The sequence below is a fragment of the Heteronotia binoei genome, chromosome 1, assembly GCF_032191835.1.
Source record: "Heteronotia binoei isolate CCM8104 ecotype False Entrance Well chromosome 1, APGP_CSIRO_Hbin_v1, whole genome shotgun sequence".
NCBI classification, from domain to species: Eukaryota; Metazoa; Chordata; class Lepidosauria; order Squamata; family Gekkonidae; genus Heteronotia; species Heteronotia binoei.
Genome location: NC_083223.1, coordinates 71,199,181 through 71,219,931, shown reverse-complemented (window position 1 = coordinate 71,219,931; position 20,751 = coordinate 71,199,181). Strand labels below are relative to the sequence as shown.

At 43.7% G+C, this 20,751-nt stretch overlaps 1 protein-coding gene across 1 annotated transcript in view; it reads right to left on the bottom strand.

The window, feature by feature from the left end:
• COL19A1 (collagen type XIX alpha 1 chain) overlaps positions 1–20,751 on the bottom strand; it is a 348,383-nt gene that overhangs the window by 25,577 nt on the left and 302,055 nt on the right. The window contains exons 38-42 of the mRNA XM_060235557.1: positions 18,684–18,728; positions 15,423–15,467; positions 15,266–15,328; positions 11,301–11,336; positions 11,113–11,157 (exon numbers count right to left, since the gene is read on the bottom strand). Coding sequence (XP_060091540.1) covers positions 11,113–11,157; positions 11,301–11,336; positions 15,266–15,328; positions 15,423–15,467; positions 18,684–18,728 — 234 coding nt within the window. The remainder of the gene's footprint in view (positions 1–11,112; positions 11,158–11,300; positions 11,337–15,265; positions 15,329–15,422; positions 15,468–18,683; positions 18,729–20,751) is intronic.

Genomic DNA, 20,751 nt, shown 5'->3' with positions numbered 1-20,751 from the left:
ACATAGAGATGCCTCTGAAGGTCACAGTCTTTTCTTGCCTTTACATTAATCTAAAAATTGTGCATAGAAAGAAAGAAAATGGAAAGAATAAACACACTACGGGAAGAGAAAACCAGGGGCTGAGTCTTATTGATTTCAAGCAACCAATTGCAATTCTGACTTCATTTAAGTGGGACTGGGATCACAGAGCTGGGAAATCAAATATTGTTCCAGTTTCTTATTTACCAAATCTTCAAATTATGTACTTTCAAAAGTATCAGGAGAAACTGGAAATTTATCATCAAAGTTTTACACCTTCAGTGTACAGTTTATTATTTCTTTTTTGAAGTTCAGGAAGAATTCCTTCCATTGTGAACTCCAGCCATACTGAAGATGCATCATTTCATTAACTCAAATGGCTGGTTAATCATGAAACTGCAGAAGGAACAACCGAACACTGCAATATCAGAACTGAAATAGATACTTTAAAAATCTTCTGCACACTTTTCATTAGGTCTTGAGATTCTGAGGAAAGAAAATTAGACTTCAATTTTAATGATGAGGCAGTCTGCATATTACTTTAATGGATCATGGTGAGAAAAAAGATACAATCTTTGTGTCCTTTAGTTTAAGGAACAGAAATCTATACTCTATAATGAATGAGCATTAATTTCAGAAAAGAATTCATGTTGTTCATCCTTTGAATTATAATCTTCTCAGTGCACTCTCATTATGCACAGATAATTAAAATATTTGAAAAAATACATAGCAAGTTAAAATACATTTGACTGGCAATTCCAAGAGGCCTCTCTTTTAGAGATTTAATTGCTTTTTTAAACCAACAGAGCTTAAAAAAGCAGTTTGCATTAGAATAGAATGATGCTCATATGGGGTGCAGAAAGAAAATTGACAACTTTATTGAAAGCATTAAAAATCTGGAGAGAAGTCCTGAGGGAGATTACTTTTTTTAAAAATAATGGTTTCCTTGTCGGGGGTGATTGCATACAGGACTCATAGTAAGGTGAATATTAATGCTAATTCTGTGCAAAAGATAGCATTTTCCCAATTCTCTATAGCAGCTGCAATTCACTGTATACTTTAAATAGCAATACTTTCCATGGTTGACCCTAACGATTACAATTTGCAAGGAAGAAAAATTATTTTCAATTAAATGAACATTCTTCTTTTGCAGAAAGATGTTGGCTCCTTGCTCAATCCAAAGACATTGTCTCATAAGCACATTTAAACTTATTTGGGGAATATCTGTTCCAGAAGGTGTCCCTGTTAGGACAAGGTTGCATAGACCTTGGAGCAGAGCTTCCTCAGTAGTGGCACTTCAACTGTTTCTCTTTAAGAACCAGTTGTTTTCTAATACTTCAGCAGCTTATGTTGCTGTATTTTAATGTGCTCTGCTTTCCCTCCTTTTTATTTATTTAATTAAAATTCTTACATTATAGTGTGTGTATAATAAAAAGTAGAGACATCACCCTGCCAACAAAAGTCTGTATAGTCAAAACAATGGTATTCCCAGTAGTAATGTATAGCTGTGAGAGTTGGATCATAAGGAAGGTCAAGCGCAGAAGAATAGATGCTTTCCAATTGTGGTGCTGGAGAAGACTCTTGAGAGTCCCTTGGACTGCAAGAAGATCAAATCAGTTAGTCCTAAGGGAAATCAACCCTGACTGTTTCCTGGAAGGTCAGACGTTGAAGCTAAAGCTCAAATACTTTGGCCACCAAATGAGACTGGAGAATACCCTGATGCTGGGAAAGACAAAAGGCAAAAGAAGGGGCCAGCAAAAGATGAGATGGATGGGCAGTGTTACTGATGTAACAAACATGAATTTGAGCAGACTTCGGAGGATGGTGGAAAACAGGAGGGCCTGGTGTGACTTGGTCCATGGGGTTGCAAAGAGTCAGACTTGACCGTGCAACTGAACAACAACAAAAATGTGTATCATCATCATCTATATATTTCTCAAGTGTGGCTCCCATCTGCAGACATCTAAATCTATGGATCAGGCCACATTGACACTAAACAGATTTTCTTGCAAATTTGGGGGACCCCCAGGTTTGCAGAAAAATCTGACAACTTAAAAAAAAACCTCATTGGATGGGCAGCAGATGCAGCTCTGGGGCTGGCTGCAGTTCTGGTGTCAAGGAGCTTCTCTGGGCCCAGCTATGATGGTGTTAGCATCTAGCGGGCACTCCAGGCCCAGAGTAGCTCAGATGTTATGCCAGGGGCCTGGAGCGGCACCTGGATCAGCAATGAGGGAACTGCTCCAAGCCCAGAGCAGCTTCAAGAACTGCAGCTGCTGTGACTGGTAAGGTAAGAAAAGGAAGGAGAGAAAGAGAAATGAAAGGAATATTGACAAGAGGGGGAGGGGGAGAAAAAGGGGGGAGAAGTAGAGAGGGGTGGGTTAGAGAGGGGGAAAGGGAGATTGATGAAGTGAGGGTAAAAGAAAGAGGAGATGGATTGTCAGATAAGAGGAGGAGGGAAGAAAAAAGGGGGCTGTCAGAGAAGAGGATCGGGAGAAATGGAGAAGCAGTAGGTTGACAGAGGAAGCGAGACAGATGGAGAAAGGTTGGGGACAAAAGAGAGAGAGGTAGGTTGTCAGATAAGGTGAGGGGGATGAAAGATGGAGGATTGTCAGAGAAGGGGAGGGGTAGAAACAGACAGAGGGGTACATTGAGAGAGAAGGGGAGATACAAGGAAAAGGGCTGGGTGCAAAAGAGAGTGTGTGTAGGTTGACAGGTAAGGGGAGGGGGAAGAGTCGGAGAAGAGGCAGAGGGGAAATAAAGAGGTAGGTTGAGAGAGAAGAGTAGGGGGAGGTTGACAGAGAAAGGGTGGGGTTAAAGAGAGAGAGGGTGGTTCCACAGGTAAAGAGAGGAGGACAAAGAGGGGGGATAAATGGAGAGAGGTAGGTTGGCAGAGAAGGGGTGGGGAAGATCAATAGAGAAAGGATAGGGACAAAATAGATGGGGTATGTTGACAGATAAGGGGAGAGGGAGAAATAGAAAAGGGAGAAAACTGACAGAAGGGGAAGGGTGAGTAGATAAGGGGGGAGAGAGAAAGAAGCAAAGAGGGGGAGGAGATGCACCCTTCCCACAAATTTCTTACAGACACCCCCTTCTATATTCTAATAGTCACGTTGACCACATCTACGGATATTTAAATCCAGTGACTGGACCCATGAAAGGACAAGACAGATCTTTTTAGAAACCAGAAAAATCCCCAGATTTGCAAAGAAATTTGAAATCTAAAAAACCAACAACATTATTATCTACAACCATGGAGGGGGACGGGGTAAAAATAAAACCCAGATCATAAAAGGAGTGCCTGTACCTTGTTAGGCAACCAGAGTAGTTTAGGTTTTATTTCTATCAGTAAAATGCAGGAGGAGGGCCTTTTGGGGGGCTGTTTTGGCTGTATAAGGGCTAGGACCCGTAGCAGTCTCTGGATGACTTAATAATACCCAACCTGCATGACTTAATTAGGCCTGGCTGGTTGCCATTGTTCAACAGCAACCACCCTATGAAAGCCTGTGTAGTATAGTGGTTACAGCTTCAGAGTGGGATCTGGGGGACCCAGGTATGAATTCCTGCTCATTCATAGAAGCTCACCTCCTGACTTAGGGACAGACATTTTGACTAAGCCTAACCTACTTCACAATTTTGTTGTGAGTACAAAAAGGAGGAGAGAAGAATGATGTAAGCTGCTATGGGTTTCTATTGTGAAGAAAATAGGTTATAAATGAAGTAAATAAAAATATAGTTGAAGATGGGAGACAGGTAAGAGGTAGATTGGTGAATGGCTGAAAACAAGAGGGGGAGAGCACAGGCCCGAAGTCACAGAGGATGGGGGGCCCCGGCCTCTCCATCGAATCCCCCCTTTGACCTGTATGGCCCCTCCTGGCAGCCCTGCTCTTCATGGCTCTTGCAGCCCCCACTCTCCCTGCTGCTGCTCTGGCAGCCCCCAATCTCCCCATCACTTTGGCAGCCCCCACCCTCTCCATGGCACCTCCCCCTCCTTTCCTCCCTCCCACCTGGTGAAGTGCCAGCTCCTGGGACTCTTTCAAGGCCCCCCTCCCACCAATCAGCTGATTGGTGGGAAAAGCCATGGGGAGGCTGGCACTCCTCTGCTGGCCTTCCAGTGCTCTCCAGACCTTTAGCACTGGGACAATGAAAGGAAGGACCAGCAAGCCCTGGAAAAGTGCCTGAAGCAGTGGAGGTGGTGGATGGTTTTCCAGGGCTTGCTGGTCCTTCCTTTCACTGCTGCCCCAGTGCTAAAGGACTGGAAAGAGCTGGAAGGCTGGCAGAGGAGCACCAGCCTCCCTGTGGCTTTTCCCGCCAATCAGCTGATCGCCAAGGGGGGCCTTGAAAAAGCCCCAGGAGCCGGCGCTCCACTGGGTGGGAAGGAGAAAGGGAGGAGGAGGCACTACGGAGGGGGGGGGCTGCCAGAGTGGTGGGGAGATCAGGGGCCACCAGAGCAGTGGCAGGGAGAATGGGGGCCACCAGAGCAGTGGTGGTGGAGACAGTGGGGGCCGCCAGAGAAGTGGGGGCCATCATCTGAAATTTTATTCCATGGCCCCCCCACCTAAAATTTTCTGGCTACTGGTCTGGGAGAGGATATGGGGGAAAGGAAAAATAAGGTGAGGACAGGAACACAGGAGAAAGTAATGTGCCCCCAACAAGTCTTTGAGGGTTCTCTATCATGCTGTTGGGCCCAGCCCAGTAACAGAAACCATACAACTGGGTCATAGTTTTCCTAGGTAAATGCTGCTGAAGGGGAGTGGAAGAGAGAGCAAGAAATAAAGGTCGTTTGGCTGCTGCTTAGGTAGGAGGAAAAGGACGTAAGAAAAGGCGAGAAGCTATGCTGGCTTTCAAGGAAAGAAAATATTGAAGGGAGAAATATCTTTGCAGGTTGACGTGTGCAGATAGATAGACAGATTGATAGATGATTATAAATGATGATAGATAGAAAGACAGACATAACTGTGAGATAAACTGATCATGAATAGCATAATACATTATACACACTGTAAGACAAAGAGAATTAAAAAAATACAACATCAAATATGATAATCCTTTCTAATAAAAGCAAACAAATGTCTACAGTTGCTAGCCCCCAGGTCCCAGCAGGGGTTCCCAGCTTTTGGGGGCTTTGGGCCACCTCTGACCAACTGGCTGGTGGACGAAACTTCACCTCCAAATGGTGGCGTTGTTGCATAATGTCCACAATGCAATAACGTCACTTGACATTATTGTGGCGAGGATATTGTACAGTGGCATTCTGCTTTTTGGGCAAACTCTATGGTTTTGAAGCCAAAAACCCCATAGTTTTGCCCCAAAACCACAGCATCGCCTCCAATGTCAAGAATGCAATGGCATCACATCTGGATGATGTCATCATGTAGGGGATGTCATCCCACCCATCCCTGGAATGCCCCCCAAATCTCCCCACTGTTGCCCAAGAGCAATGATTTCTAGCAACCCCCACACTTGACTGTAAACTTTAATGGACTGGCACTCCTGCCAAATCAGGTTTTGGGCACTTGGCTCTTTTGGACTATCATGGTGCTGAGCCAAGCCAGGCAATAGCCACCCCCCACTGAGACTATTATGTTGTGAACCATTTTGCCTACAGAAACTGCAAAGACATCAGACTGGGCTTCATCCTTAGCTGCCCAGCCCCTGTTGCAGACACCTGCAACCCTGTCTTCACAGAGACAAGACCGGCATTAGAACAGGGAGAAGCCATGTTGCCGAAAGATTTCAAAACAACACACTATTTTCCTGTAGCAGCCATGAAGAGGCTGTATATTCTCCATGTGCTGCATTCCAAGGTCCTTGCATCAGCTTTAATCATGCAGATGTAGGCTGCCCAGCCAGAAACAAAGGAACTGATGTGAGGCAATCATGACAATCACTGAAGGACAAAGGATTTTTCCTGCCACCTTTTCAAATGGCACCTCTGTCAATAGAACATTGTGGGACTGATCTTATCATTTCACAGCTATCATCAGCCAAATCATGCTACCCATCTCCCCTCTTCCCAATTCCCTTTGTTTTCCCCACATTCCAGAACGCTGATGATACCCAGCTCTATCTGCTGATGGACGGACGGCCTGGCTCTGTTCCAGAAAATCTGGATTTGGTGTGGCAAGCCTTGGCACGATGGTTATTTGAAGCTGAATACAGCAAAGATAGAGGTCCTTTGCTTGAGTCATGGCAGTCTAGGCAAGGAAATCCCCTTACTAGCATTTGATGGTGTGCTACTGACAATAGCGCACAGGGTCAGAAGCTTGGGGGTGCTACTGGAGCCTGCCTTGACAATGGAGGCCAAGATAGCAGCCACTGCTAAATCCACTTTTTTCCATCTTAGGCGGGTGAGGTAGTTGGTTCCCTTCCTGGAGCGTGGCGACCTGGCAACAGCGATCCGTGCAATGGTCACCTTGAGGTTGGACTATTGTAATGCCCTCTACTTGGGGCTGCCTCTGTGTCGAACCCGGAAACTGCAGCTAGTGCAGAACATGGCAGCCAGGCTGCTAATAGGACTCCCCAGGTGGGAGCACATACAGCCGGGCCTTCGGGAACTGCACTGGCTGCCAATAGTGTACCGGATTCGATACAAGGTGCTGGTTATTACCTTTAAAGCCCTGTATGGCCTAGGACCTGCCTACCTTAGGGACCATCTCTCTCCACATGTTCCCCAGAGGGTACTTCAATCTGGATCTCAAAATCTATTAGTAATCCCCGGGCTGAAGGAGGCCAAATTAAAGATCACTAGAAAAAGGGCCTTCTTGATCGCAGCCCCCTACTGGTAGAATCAGTTACCAGAGGAAGTAAGGGCCTTGCGGAACCTTGTTCAGTTCCGCAAGGCCTGTAAGACCACTCTCTTCCAGTTGGCTTTCAACTGATGTTGAGCCTGTGTTGTAGGGAAACTCAGGAAATACCATTGCCACTGAAAACTGAAACATAACATCAAAGAGAATAGCATCAATCGTTTTAATTATCAATGGTGTGACTGTTTTAATTGAATGTGTAATTTATAATATGTATTCATTTTAACTGTTTGTTGTGGTTTTATGTTGTGAGCCGCCCTGAGCCTGCTTTGGCAGGGAGGGCGGGATATAAGTAACATAAAAAAAAACCCCATTCCCAAAGAGGTGTAGCCATCACAAACCATTAGAAAAACAGGTTTCCTACCTGTAACTGATGATCTTCGAGTGGTCATCTGTGCAGTCACACCGATGGGAGAAGGCGCCTGCGCCGATCACGATCGGTAAACTTCAAAGCTGCGGATTTCCGCGCCTCCGTCCCAGCACGCATGCCCAGACGCCCCACTGCGCATGCCCACCGGGACGGGGAGCGGACATCCCGCCAGATCCTTCTGACCGCTGCGTGAAATGGCCGCCGTCAGTGCCTTGGCACATGTGTCCCCAGAATGTTTGGCCGCATTTAGTTGTTGCTTCGCCAATAGCATTCCCTCCTTCTGAAGCTTCTTCAGAGCACTTCTACTCTGATCCGGAAGGGTATGGAGAATAGTAGAGACCTGGTCCCATAGGGCATACTGGTACCTGCCCATACATGCCGAATAGTTGGCTATTTTTACGCCAAGGGAGCCCGTTGAATAAAGCCGTCGGCCCATAGCATCCAGCTTCCGACCCTCCTTATCGGGGGGGGGGGGGTGGAGTGCGTCTTCTTAGCTTTTGACGAGGAAGACACAACCACGGAATTAGGTTTTGGATGGGTGTAAAGGAACTCCGCTGTGCTCTCTTGGATCCTATACATATGATCCAGACGTCGTGAAGACACTGGGGCAGAGGCCGGCTTGTCCCAGGAGGACTTCGCTGTCTGCAGCATGACATTTGTGAGCGGGAGCGCCACCGCCGTTGACGTGTCCCTCTGGACAATGTCGAAAACACTGTCTGTGACCACCGGTTGCGGCTGTTCCGTGGTAAGGGACAATGACTGTGCCATTCGTCTGACCAAGTCCCCGTAAGATTTTAAGTCCTCTGATGGGGAAATGGGGTGCTCGTCCGAAGTTTTGTCCGGCGGGGAAGGCACCTCAGGGGAGGAATCTTCCATCTCCTCCGGGGACGATTCTCGGTGGGATCGTGGGGATGCCGAGTCCGAAGGCTCCGAAGGGGTTCGCACCGGTGGCGACACTGGTGCCGTCGGTTTGGTAACGAGCTCAGGAGCAAGCTTGGGGCGTTGTTCGACCTCGGGTGATTTCGGTACTGAGACCGGTGCCGATGCCGATCGCTTCGGGGTATGGTAGGACGTCCGAGAGCGATACGATGTTTCCGACCGCTGGTCCCACTCCGGTTGTTTGAGGGGAATCCATGGGAAGGGTGGCGGCATGGAGTACGCTCCATACAGGTACTGCCATTGGCGCTGGTCCCAAGGCACATGAGTCACAGGTCGATCTTGAGTGTCCTCACGGTGTGGAGAACGAATGTCGAGGGGTCGATCCCGACCGGTGTCCCATCGATCCCGCAGTGGGCTTTGGGGGCGAGGGGTCCTTGGGCCTGGTGTAAGACGGCCTGTCGGACTCTTGTCGGGTTTGAGAGGTTGCGCCGATTCGATCTCGGAATCCGAGTCCGATATGACGAGCTGGGTAGACATTGACGAGATCTGGGGGCTTTGTCGACGCACCGGCGACGCGAAGAGCTTCAGCGGAGGGACGAGCCGTGTCGGTGCCAGAGGTGATTCCGGAGAAATCTGCAGTGGAGGCTTAGAGTGTTTGGCCTTATCGGCCTTCTTAGCCTTCTTAGTCTTTTCCGTGTGCTCTCCAGCGTCATCCTTGAGCCGTTTTGCAGGCACAGAGGGATCCGCTGCGGAAGCCGAGCCCGAGCGCTTTGGTGGGCGATCGGCGTCGGTTGGAGCTCGATCGGCTTCGGCCGTTTTCGATGTCGATGGCTCGACGGGCGCGGCGGTCTGTTCCTCCGCCATTTTCTTAGGGGTAAGCGCCTGCTCCATCAGCGCTGCAGCCAGTCTTGCAGCCCTATTTCTCCTCGTCTGTTTAGAAAAACGGGCGCAATGTCCGCAAGAGTCTGGCTTGTGGTGCTCCCCTAAACACCATAAACACAACGAATGTCCGTCGGGTGGTGCGATTTTACTACCGCACTTGGAACACCGGCGGAAAAACCCCCACCGCCTTTCCATGCGAGACCAAAGGCGGGAAGGGAAGAAAAACGGGGGGAGGGGGCCACCCGCGGGTGGAGGAAAAACACACACCCCAGACCCCCGAAAAAAACAATCCTAACTATTCTATACTATACTACACTATACTAACACTAACTACACTAATATATACAGCTATTGAAAAAACAGAACGAAGTTCACCGACCGTAGCCTATGGATCGACTGATCAGCGCGGCGGTCAGAAGAGAACTGGCGGGATGTCCGCTCCCCGTCCCGGTGGGCATGCGCAGTGGGGCGTCTGGGCATGCGTGCTGGGACGGAGGCGCGGAAATCCGCAGCTTTGAAGTTTACCGATCGTGATCGGCGCAGGCGCCTTCTCCCATCGGTGTGATGCACAGAGACCACGAAGAAGATCCTAAATTGTCTATTCTGGTTTTGGTTTCTGCTCAGAGACACCTTAATCACTCTCTGGGTGTTATTGTCAAATTTCCTGGGAACCACTGGCCAATCAGGTAATCCCTTCATGAGGCCTGCCCAAGGTGACAAAATTGGCTTTTTAAGGCAAACTCTCCTGCCATTCAGGTGTGACTTTTTCCTGACAGCGACTTTGAAGGAAGAGTCACCCTCACTCCTGATCAGTTTTGGTCTTTGTCTGTGTGACACTGGTTGTCTCACAGATTTTGCCCTCCCCTTGCTGCTGAACCTCTGCTTCTCGCCTTGACTTGTAATATATTACTCACCAATGATACTCCTGCTAATGCAAACGTCCCTATCTGTTTCTAGCTGTTTTTTTAGTTATGAATTCTTTGTGTTAAATGTGTGATTTTCCCCTTGTACACTTGAGTTTCTTTTAATAAATATAATTTGCTTTATACTCAACATCTTATCATTGACTTCAGGGCTTCTGGGAAATATTGACTCTGGTATACATAGGTTATTGATCCCACACTAATTTTTGCCATCTTGCCTAATTGACTACAATTCCCCAAATTAACTTAAAAAGGCATTTTGGCTAATACCACTGTGACAAAGAGGGGACCTGGCAATGTCTGATGTGAATGAATTACAAATTTTATGTTTCATTTTTATCAATTCCTTGTGGAATATTTTAGAATCATGCGGAAGTTTCAATTGCAAAATCTCATTAACCTCTTCAACCATTTTAGCCAAATATTTTTGTACAATGCGGCAATGCCACCAGATGTGAATAAAGGTACTTAATTGCCTTCTGCACCACCAATACAAACCTGAAGCTAAGGGTATCATTTTAAACTGATCTTTCCAGTGCTGATACCATCTTAACAGAATTTTAAGTATATTCTCCCTTATATCCACATTTGCTGAAATTTTTTTATTTCTCTATGTAAATGAATCTGCAATATTCCAGATATACTAACTGAAAAATTATTTCCCTTATAAGTATTACTTTTCTGTTCCACATTTACCATTAAAATATACATGGGTACCACAAGCCACCTACACTTATGTGGCTGTACTAAGAGTAACTCAAATTTACTAAGAGGTTGAAAAATATTTATGTGAAATTGTTTAACTGGTAGAAAGTTCATAATTTGAAGATATTGGTAAATGGTTAGACCCAAATCACTATTTTATCATAATACTGAGAAGTACATAATGGTGCATTCCTTAAGAAATTCAATTATCCTATTCAAATCTAAATTGCAATATATCTCAAAATTGCTTTACAAAATCCTCATGATGCAAGAGCAGCATACCAGGAGATACTTGCAGACCTAATATTATTCTATATTTTATGTTTTACAAAACACATTTTCAGTGGGCTCTCAATAGTACACTCCTGTAGTACTTGCACAATGGCTGTTTATCAGTGCCTTTGGTATACAATCTTGATCCACTCCAGTCAATGGATATTTTCCATTTAAGACAAACAGACTGCAGGTATGACCCTGACAACTAGACAAATTTTATGATGAACCAAACTCCTCCTTTAAAAATATAACTTACACGTTCTCCTTTGGGGCCTCTGTCACCAGGTCTTCCCATCAAACCCTAGAAAAGGGAAGACATTGTGATAATACCAGTTATTAAAAGAATATCTGAATTAATCTTCCATGGTGGCCAAAAACAGTTGTCTGAAATGAAGAATTACAAACTTTATGTAAATCAAAACTTATAAATAATAGTTTTCCTACCTGAGGACCAGGTAATCCATCCTTCCCATTTATGCCCTATGGAAATAATAATAATAATAATCTTTTAAAAAACAGTTTCTGATCTCTGATGTTTCAAGAAATTATTATCTTAACATAAAAACTGCTAAATGAAGTGTATACACTTTTTTCTTAGCAAAACTCAGGAGCCAAATACATGCAAACATAAAGTGTTAGGGAAATTGTATGAAAAATCTGAGCTGATTAGATATAATAGTGATTATTTATGTGGCTGCACTATGTTTTGTAACAGAGTGAACAGCTGCTGCATGGGGCAGTGCTTTATGGATGAGAATCAGAAAACAGGTGAAGGCAGCCATTGTTTCTGCCCACACACCTGGATCACAAGGAGGAAAAGGCTCACATGATTCTGGAAGACAAAACTCCTGTGGAAATCTTAAATCACTGACTTCATAGTGTGTAAAGAGACTACAGGTGAGTCTGAGTTTTCCATATTCAAGCCTAGCATGGAGCAGACATTTTCCCTAAGAGCTTAAAATGTCTTACATTTATAACTTATTCAATCAATATCTTTATTGCATTAGCAAAAGTATTGCCATAGCAACCAACCAAATACAGCAATAAGATGAAAGGGAACGAAGAGAAAACACAAGGCAGCATCCAGTACCTCATTCCATACTATGATAAAAAATCATACAATCCTAAAATATCTAGAATAAAATGTCAATAAAAATTTTAAAACCTAAAAATCTATACATTCTAAACTTTTAAAACCTTAACAATCTAAATTTAAAATTTAAAACATCAACAAAATTTAACCAGGACTACACTAGAAAAGAACTGAGAGTGATAATAGGGAGCGATCAATGAGGGGCAGTCTTCATTTTCTTTTTCATGACGACAGCCGCAAACCTTGCAACTTGAAAAGTAGTGTATTTATCTCTATCAGATAGTAAAAAAACTAGTTTTTCCTGATTTGACTTTCCAAGAAGAGACAACAGAATAAGACCCAAAAACCTATTCCGTTCAGAGTTAAAATCAGGGCAATAAAACATGGCATGAGAAAGGTCCTCAATAGAGGTTTGGTCACAAATACAAACTCTTTTCCACTAAGGAATCTGCCTAAAGTGACCTTCATTAGTCAATAAAGGTAATAGATCAAAGCGAGCCCTCGTAAATGCTTTCCGAAGCTTGGGATTCGCTAAAGTAACAAAATATGAAGAAAATATCGGATACGATAAAGATAAGTGATTATAAATCACAGCTGTTTTCAATTCACCTATAGTTCCCATGTCAGCTTTCCTAGATGAGGGGGAGTGTGTTTCGCCTATTCGGCTGGATGGGAGGGCACTGGCTGTGGATGGTGCCAGGGCGTGGCAGCCGCCCATCCTGAAATCAGCAGAGAAGGCAAAGTCTCCTCTCACAAACTGTAGCCTGCTTGATTTAGTTGCAAGAACTGTTGACTGCATCTTTAAAGGCATGGGAGAGATCACAACAAAACTCAAAGCTCTTACGGAAGTAATTGCTGGGCTCTCTCTCCCAGAGAATACCAGTCAACTTCGGGCTATTAAACCGGCATCCACCCATGGTTACAGCAACTCGCAGAGGTTTGGTCAGTCTAAGTTGCAGAGTGAGAAAGGTGAGAACCGCCAGCAACTGATTCTTCAATCATGTAAAATCTGTTTGATGATATGCAAATATAGAGCATATCCAAGCTGGGGAAACAAGTATATGGCTAAGAGACGACTCAGTGAACTTTTGGGGATTAATCCAGCTGTGATTGATCTTGCTGCGATAGAGCCGCTTAATCATCAGACCCAAATGCTGAAAGTCTTACTCTCCTTCTTTTCCGCCAAGGTCCCCTCCCTGCTTATCAGACAAAAAATGAACTTGAGTGCGAAAGGAGTTTTCCCAGAGAGCGTATTCAAAGACATCATAGTGTGGGATTTATATTCCCGGAGACCCTGTGGTGGTTCCCACTTAAAAATTAGATCTGAGACTTGGAGCTTTGATAGCTCCTTAAATTTAGGCCAAAGGAACTTACCATCTGCTGGTGTTCCACTCACAGGCAAGCAAGCTGGGAATGAACATCTTGATAAGAGAATGGAGACTGAGGGCCCTTTATTGGGTCAGTCTATGGAGGATTTTATTACTCCAGCTTGCCAGAGTGGCCTGGAAACTCGTTGCGAAGAAGAAGGAAATGGCTGGCTTGAGATTCCTGAGGAAAAAACACTCCTACAGGACTTTGCATATCTCCCAGAAAGGGATCAAACTGTCATACTCACTAGACTGGGAGGTGTATATAAAAGGTTGGAGGAAGTCCATCAAGCTCACCGGGGGGAAAGAGGAGACGGATAGGCTTGAGTGCTTGAGGAATACACTAGTGGTCCTAGATAACCTCCCCCAGAAGCCAGTTCCTGCCCCCCCAATTGTTAAGCCGGTTGGTATGGAAGAAATGCACCAAATGCAGCTAGAAGTAGGGCCTGGTAAACCACCGGACGTCCCACTGAGTAGTGATCTGTTAATTCTAGATGCAGATTATACCCCACCCCAACACCAAATTAAATCTGACCTTGTAATTGGGGAACATTTTAACCGTTTTTTAGAGGAGCATGAGATTGGTACAACTGGTCCTCTCCCTGCTGGCTCTGTTGAGAGCCCCAATTTAGTTCCTGCTTATACATATAGGAATGGGTCAATATTAGTTGTTTCAAAGGAATTGGATAAAATAGAGAAGTCAGATTGACAATATGCAAATCAGAGTGAGTATAATATTAAGTGTATTTCCTGGAACGTGTCAGGCTGGTTTTTTTTTGCAATTTATAACTGGGTATGACATAGTTTTTATTCAAGAGTCCTGGCTAATGTAAAAATTGATATTAAATGGGTTTCTTACCTACTCGTTAAATGCCCTATCCCCCCCCGCCAAAGGGCGACCTAGTGGGGGTTTGGTTTGTCTGGTTTCAACTGCTTTGATTTGTGAGGTGATAACTCTTCCTTTGCTGTCCCCCCTAGCTATGGCCTGCCTTTTGAAATTTAAGAAATGGACTGTTCTGGCAGTCAATGTTTATATTCCACCTTACTCGTCTCCCCATTATGATATGAATAGTTGGTCAGACCTGGAAGACTATATATGTGATCTTGAAGCTATTTACCCTGATGCACAATTAATTTTGCTTGGTGATTTTAATGCTCGTATTGGCACTGGGCTTACTAGCGAATTTTACTATGGTAAGAGGCAGTCGAAAGACCTTGTTGTGAATAGACATGGTCGGTTTTTTAATCGATTGGTTGATAAGTTGGGTCTTTCGATAGTAAATGGTAACTCTGAAGGTGATAAAATTGGTGAATTTACTTATTTTAGTTGTATGGGGGCCAGTGTGATTGACTATTTATTAATTTCTCCATCTCTTTGGAGTAAGTTGGTTCACTTCGAAGTTGGATCGCTCCCAGAGAGTGACCACCAACCTCTCCTATTTTCCTTTTTGTCTTGAGACCCAATATGTCCCCCTGGGGTAGAGTCTCCTGAAATTGAGATTATGACCACTATACGCTTGAGATGGTTGGAGGTACTCAAAAATGAATTACAGAAAGTGCTTGATAGCGATCCACTTCTGGAAATCAAAAGGAAAATTTTGGCTGAAGAAGATGGGGAGGCTATCCTGTCACTTTATGAAGAATTAACTGAGTTTTTATAACTTATTAAAAAGAGACCTGTGATTTTATATTACTAACAGAACAATCTTAAGCTGAGTAAAACCACATAGGAATGCATTTGCATATATATATATATATTTTGGGGGGGGACATGCTGGGGTTTTGTGTATCAAAAGAATTTTCAACAGCCCTAATAATTCCTTCTGAATACCTACCAGTTCATATTCCTCCCATTCACTGATAACTCAGCACTGAAAACTCTCCTGCGACGTAGCAATCAAATATTGATTGTGGGAGATTTCTATTTAATTGTACTGTAAATTACTTACTGGTATTCCAGTTGGTCCTTCTGGTCCAGGGAAACCAATGTCTCCAACAGGGCCCCTTTCACCCTTGAGAAAAGGAAAGGTAACCATAAAATCTTTCAGGTGACTGAAAATGATCAGAATGTATCACAAACAAATTCTCAGCAGTAGGTGCACTTACAGGTTCTCCAGGAATCCCTGCTGGGCCTGGAGCACCAGGCTTTCCCTGTAGAAATTTAAACAAACATGACTTAAAATGTATTTTAATTATATAATCAAAGTTGATTTAATACATTTAGTAATATTAAGCACATGTAGACTATGTAAAAACTGGTTTAATGAAATTCTTATTTAATTATAAGACCCCTGGAGGCATCTGAAAATGATTAAAGAATCTCTGTAAGTATCTCATCCAAAAGGGATACTTATGAAATGTACTGGGATAGATAGTAGATGGCAGAAAATATGCAAAACACTACTCACTACAGTATGTTAGAAAAGGTGGGCTACCACATTTCCTTACCTCAGGATAGCTCTGTGAAGAAGGCTACTATTAATTGTCATATTATAAATTAGAAACTGAAATCATGAGCCAGTTAAAATGTCCAGGGGAAAGCACATGGTTCTATATTATTTCCAAATGCCTGGAGGAAATCACACTTGGACCCCCCCCCCACCCCGCCCCAAACCCTCTCCTGAAAAGCTAATAAGTCATTGAAAAGTTTAGGCCAGCCATGCTTTTCATGTACAGGTGGTTTCTGATATGGGGAAGCAAATTACATAGTGTGGAGCCTGAGACAAAGTTGATTTATTTATAATTTTTATACCATTTGCTACTTAAATGTCCAAAATATTTTACATACAAAATAAAAAATCAGTTACTGGACTGCTCCTTCCCCCACATCCACAACCATTAAGAACAATAAACTAGAGATGGGACCAAACTGAAGCATGTGGCCTTGTTTGTGGTTCACAATCCGAAGTTTGTGAAGGGTCCACAAGCTTTTAAAGCCGTCTGTGGCAGTTCGTGGATAGAGCAGAAAGCAGGGGTTTAAAGGAACTCCAAGTCCCTTTAAACCCCTGCTTTCTGTTTCTCTCCAAAACAGATGAGAGTGGGGAGCAGCCTGCCACACAGCTGTTTTGGGCTTTTTCGTGGAGGGACTGCACACGAAAGTCGAAAACAGCTGAGTGGTTGCTCAGCTGTTTTTCAGGCTTTCTGCAAACCCTGTCTAAAGGGATTGAGGGCCCTTTCAATGGGGTTTGTGGGGCCACAGTTTGTGCCCATCCCTATCAATGACTCTGTGAAAGAGGCACTGAAGAAGGAGGGAATGATCCCTTGCCTGCTCCTGGTGCAGCTCCCCAGACTGAAGCATGGTTTTGTTTGCTTACTTTTTAAATGAAGCTGTTGCGTTTAACAAATGTTGTGAGCAGCTTTGGGGAATCTGGTCAAAAAGTGGAGTTCAGATCCATCCAACAAGCACAAATGGTGAAGTCATTTAAGAAGCAAGGAGGGAATGAGATCAAGGAGATAATACACTATGGGTTGGCACCTATTTTTGTACTGAGACTTCATTAACAAAATACTTAACATTGTGGATGAGACTAATTGCATGGTTCTTATACACTCAGAATGCTTAATGATACTTTAAATGTGAAGCAAGGCCTTGGATGTACCCATAGGGAAACCTGTGTATCATTAACCTAAGTGGCAGCTTCACTGATGATCCTTAATGCCTTAGACAGTAGATAAACCTTGATTATAAATCAACATGACAGGAAACCATTAATCTAGCTTTATGAATTAGACAAATTAGCCTCACTTTTTTGTTCATACTATATATTTATTTTAGGGAAGTTTCTAAAATTAAGATGCTTATTCTTTTTGTTCCTCATTCACCTCACATAAAGTACATGGGAAATTGTATAGCCTCAGTTTTATGTGTGTGTGTGTATGTTTTTAAATTCATGAAAGACATTCATAATTAAAAAGCAATTCCTGAACTGCATGGGAGCCGTTCCAATTTAATAGCAAAAAGTTAATCTGCATAAAAATTACTTCATTATCCTGAAGGCTGAATGCCTCTTTCTTAAACAGAAATGTAATTAAAACAAAAAAAAATCTATTTATTTCCTTTAGTAAAGCATTATACTTATCTCCACAAATGGGCAAATCAGAATATCAGCTTATTGTCATATTTATTTCTATAAAGCACTTTTATTGGCTTTGGCAAAAATGCTTTCTTGAGAGTCCAGTTGCAACTAGACCAATGCTGCCATCAATGCAAGCACTGCAAACCACTGGGTGTCTCGCCCCTCCTTTCTTTCCGACAACATTCATAGTGCCATCCTAAACCTATACAGACTTACACTCTTTTAAATCTACTGAAGGGTTGGGTTGAGAAGGGTATAACTCTGATTAGGAAAGCAGAGTAAGTAAGGTATCACGTCAACCCAACAACATATATTTTGCCTTCTTCTGAACATATATTGGTTCACACTCTTAAATTAATCTCTCTCAGTAGTATTTTTTCATGCTTTGGACAGCAGCTTGCTTTCACATTCTCCCAGCTACAATATTGATGAGGGCAGCAGGACATGTACAACAGGTATAACAGTGGTGCCACAAGGGGCATATGAGAACTTCCTTCTACTGCCATTTGATAAAATCCTATGCTGTCATAGAAGATCTAGGAGCAAATACCACCAGTGTCAGTGATGTGCTGATGAAAGGGACTAAGGGAAGAGGTTGGTTAGTGAAGGAAGGAGGGATCTTAGTGAGGAACTGAACGACAGGAAGGACTGACCAAAGACGAAGGGAGGCTGGGGAGAAGGCTGAAAATGCAAGGGAGTTGTGGCTGATAATTTGTGCATTTTTTTTTGCTGTTATTGATTAAATAGCTGTAATGTCATAGAACGTTGAATATAAATGTGCATAGAGAACTGCTTAGAGGGTGGGATTTGGACTGGGTAAGTAGTGGGTGATGGTAGCACTCAACTCTTCTCCCTGAAAACTGCAAGCCACTTAGCCCCTTGAGGAGCTCCAGATGTGTGTTTGCCTCTTCAAACATGTTAGGAACCTCTTAGGAGGGAGGAAGGGAGGGACTGTGTGCAGCTGAGAGGAAGAAGCGGAGAAAAGGATTAGGCATATTTGATTACAGGTCACAGGATTTACTATTGCATCATTTTTTTTCCTGTGAGGTCACAGCTGACTTATGGCAGCAACCCTGTAGAATAAGAGACTTCAGAGGTGTTGGCCTCCATGTCACGACCCTGGTATTCCTTGGAGGTCATCCTTCCAAATACTGATGAGGGTCAACCCTGCTTAGCTTCCAAGAGCTGAAGAGACTGAGCTAGCCTGGATTATCCAGGTCAGGGCATTGTATTAGATACTTAACATTATTTCTTCCAATATGAAAATAGTGTCTTTCACTGACATACTTACGGGTATTCCTGGTATTCCCGGAGGACCTGCTGGGCCACGATCTCCCTTTGGGAGATCAGAGAGATAGAAGGAGATATCAGTCTATTGCAATATTTCTTGTTATCAAGGTCAAGAATGGATTGAGCCTTTGACATAGCATGGAAGCCAAGAAAGTTTAATGAACATAACAAGAATTGAATAGAGTCTCTATTAGATGCCTTCTGTCCCCTGTGTTTGGTTTGATAACACTATCCTTTCTTAGATTCAACCGATCAGAGTACTCTCATCCATGTTTCTGTAACCATGTGGTTGGATTACTGTAACACACACACTGCATTCAGGTGCACTTTAAGATAACCCATAAACTACAACTGTGTGGCAGCCTGAATACTGTGTGGCAGCCTAAATACTGCCAGAGGCTAGTTGATGAATGCACATCCAACCTATTTTAAACATCTCACCTAGTTACATTAACAGTTTGTTCCCAAGTTCAACTCCATGTGCTAGTTATACCTTTAAAGCTCTTAACATATCTGAGAGACGTATCAGGCAGATCTGTTTATCTGAAGGACCAGCACTCACACATGTTTTTGTGAGCCAACTGTGATTTTCTGATTTTTAGTCCAGCCCCCACCCCCACCGTGACACCTGTGGGCACCATGGTGTCTGCAGACATGCTTCCTGGTGCCCACCAGGTATTTTAGAAATTGAGCGGGGCAAGGTGGAGTTTTTGCCCAGCAGGGATTTTCACCAACCATTGCAAATATTTAGCTAAGTAGATTTTAAAACATTGCTTTCAGCAGCTGCTGCCATCACAGCACAAGAAGCTTCATGGTGTGACTGAAGGGAAGCTGTGCATATGCAAGAAAATATTTTTAAACAATATGTTCATTTCAAAAGGCATCATGTTAAGCAGAGCTTATGCCTGAAATGTTTGTTACTAGCCAGTTTGGTATAGTGGTTAAGTGTGCAGACTCTTGTCTGGGAGAACCGGTTTTGATTCCCCACTCCTCCACTTGCAACTGCTGGCATGGCCTTGGGTCAGCCATAGCTCTGGCAGAGGTTGTCCTTTAAAGGGCAGCTGCTGTGAGAACCCTCTCCAGCCCCACCCGCCTCACAGGGTGTCTGTTGTGGGGGAGGAAGGTAAAGGAGACTGTGAGCCCCTCTGAGACTCTTCGGAGTGGAGGGCGGGATATAAATCCAATATCTTCTTCTTCTTCTTCTTCTTCTTCTTCTTCTTCTTCTTCTTCTTCTTCTTCTTCTTCTTCTTCTTCTTCTTCTTCTTCTTCTTCTTCTTCTTCTTCTTCTTCTTCTTCTACTAGGGTCCTGACATTTTGTGGTGACTCTGCCTTCTGTGGCAGCCATTTTGTGGTTGCACCTACTAATCAAGTGTAAGAATTTAACAGTGCAAAAAGGTTGGAGCTCCCTGTTGTCATTGTTCCCCTGCTTAAGGAAATAAAGGTTGCCTGCTTGGCAGCAGCTAGATATCATTCCTTCTTTGTAGTGAGTCCCACAGATTGCCTGAAGAGATGAAGGGGGCGCTATCTATGGAAGGTTTTAGAAGGTGTTCTAAAGCCATTTTATGTGTGAGGGCTTTTCATGAGGTTTAAACTGCAGGCATTTTCTTGGGGATGCTGTTAATGAGATTTTATTGCACTTTGTGCATTTTTAAGCCACTTTGAGCCACAAGAGAAAGGTAGGGAATGTATATAATATAAATAAATGCCATAGAATGCTTGCATCTTGACTACAACTTATGAACAAAAGCAAGCAATTTGTGAGGCCTAGTTGGTCAGGTAAGGTTGCATCATAATAGTGGCATTTGCACTCTATGACAGCTCTGGCCACTCTAGCCAATGTTATCTCTACCAGTTCATGAACAATGAACTGCCTTGTATCCTGTTAGCAATAGTGGCATTTTTGCCATCAACCCTTCAACTGAATCAGAAAGGCTTTGGGGTAGAACTGTAGCCTTTGTTAATATTGAGTGATATGTGGAGTGATATATGGAGCCCCTGAGGGGAAGAAGCAAATAGCAGCTACTGTGAACAGGTGCCCCAAGATCTGCATTTCAGGGATAGTTTGAGCT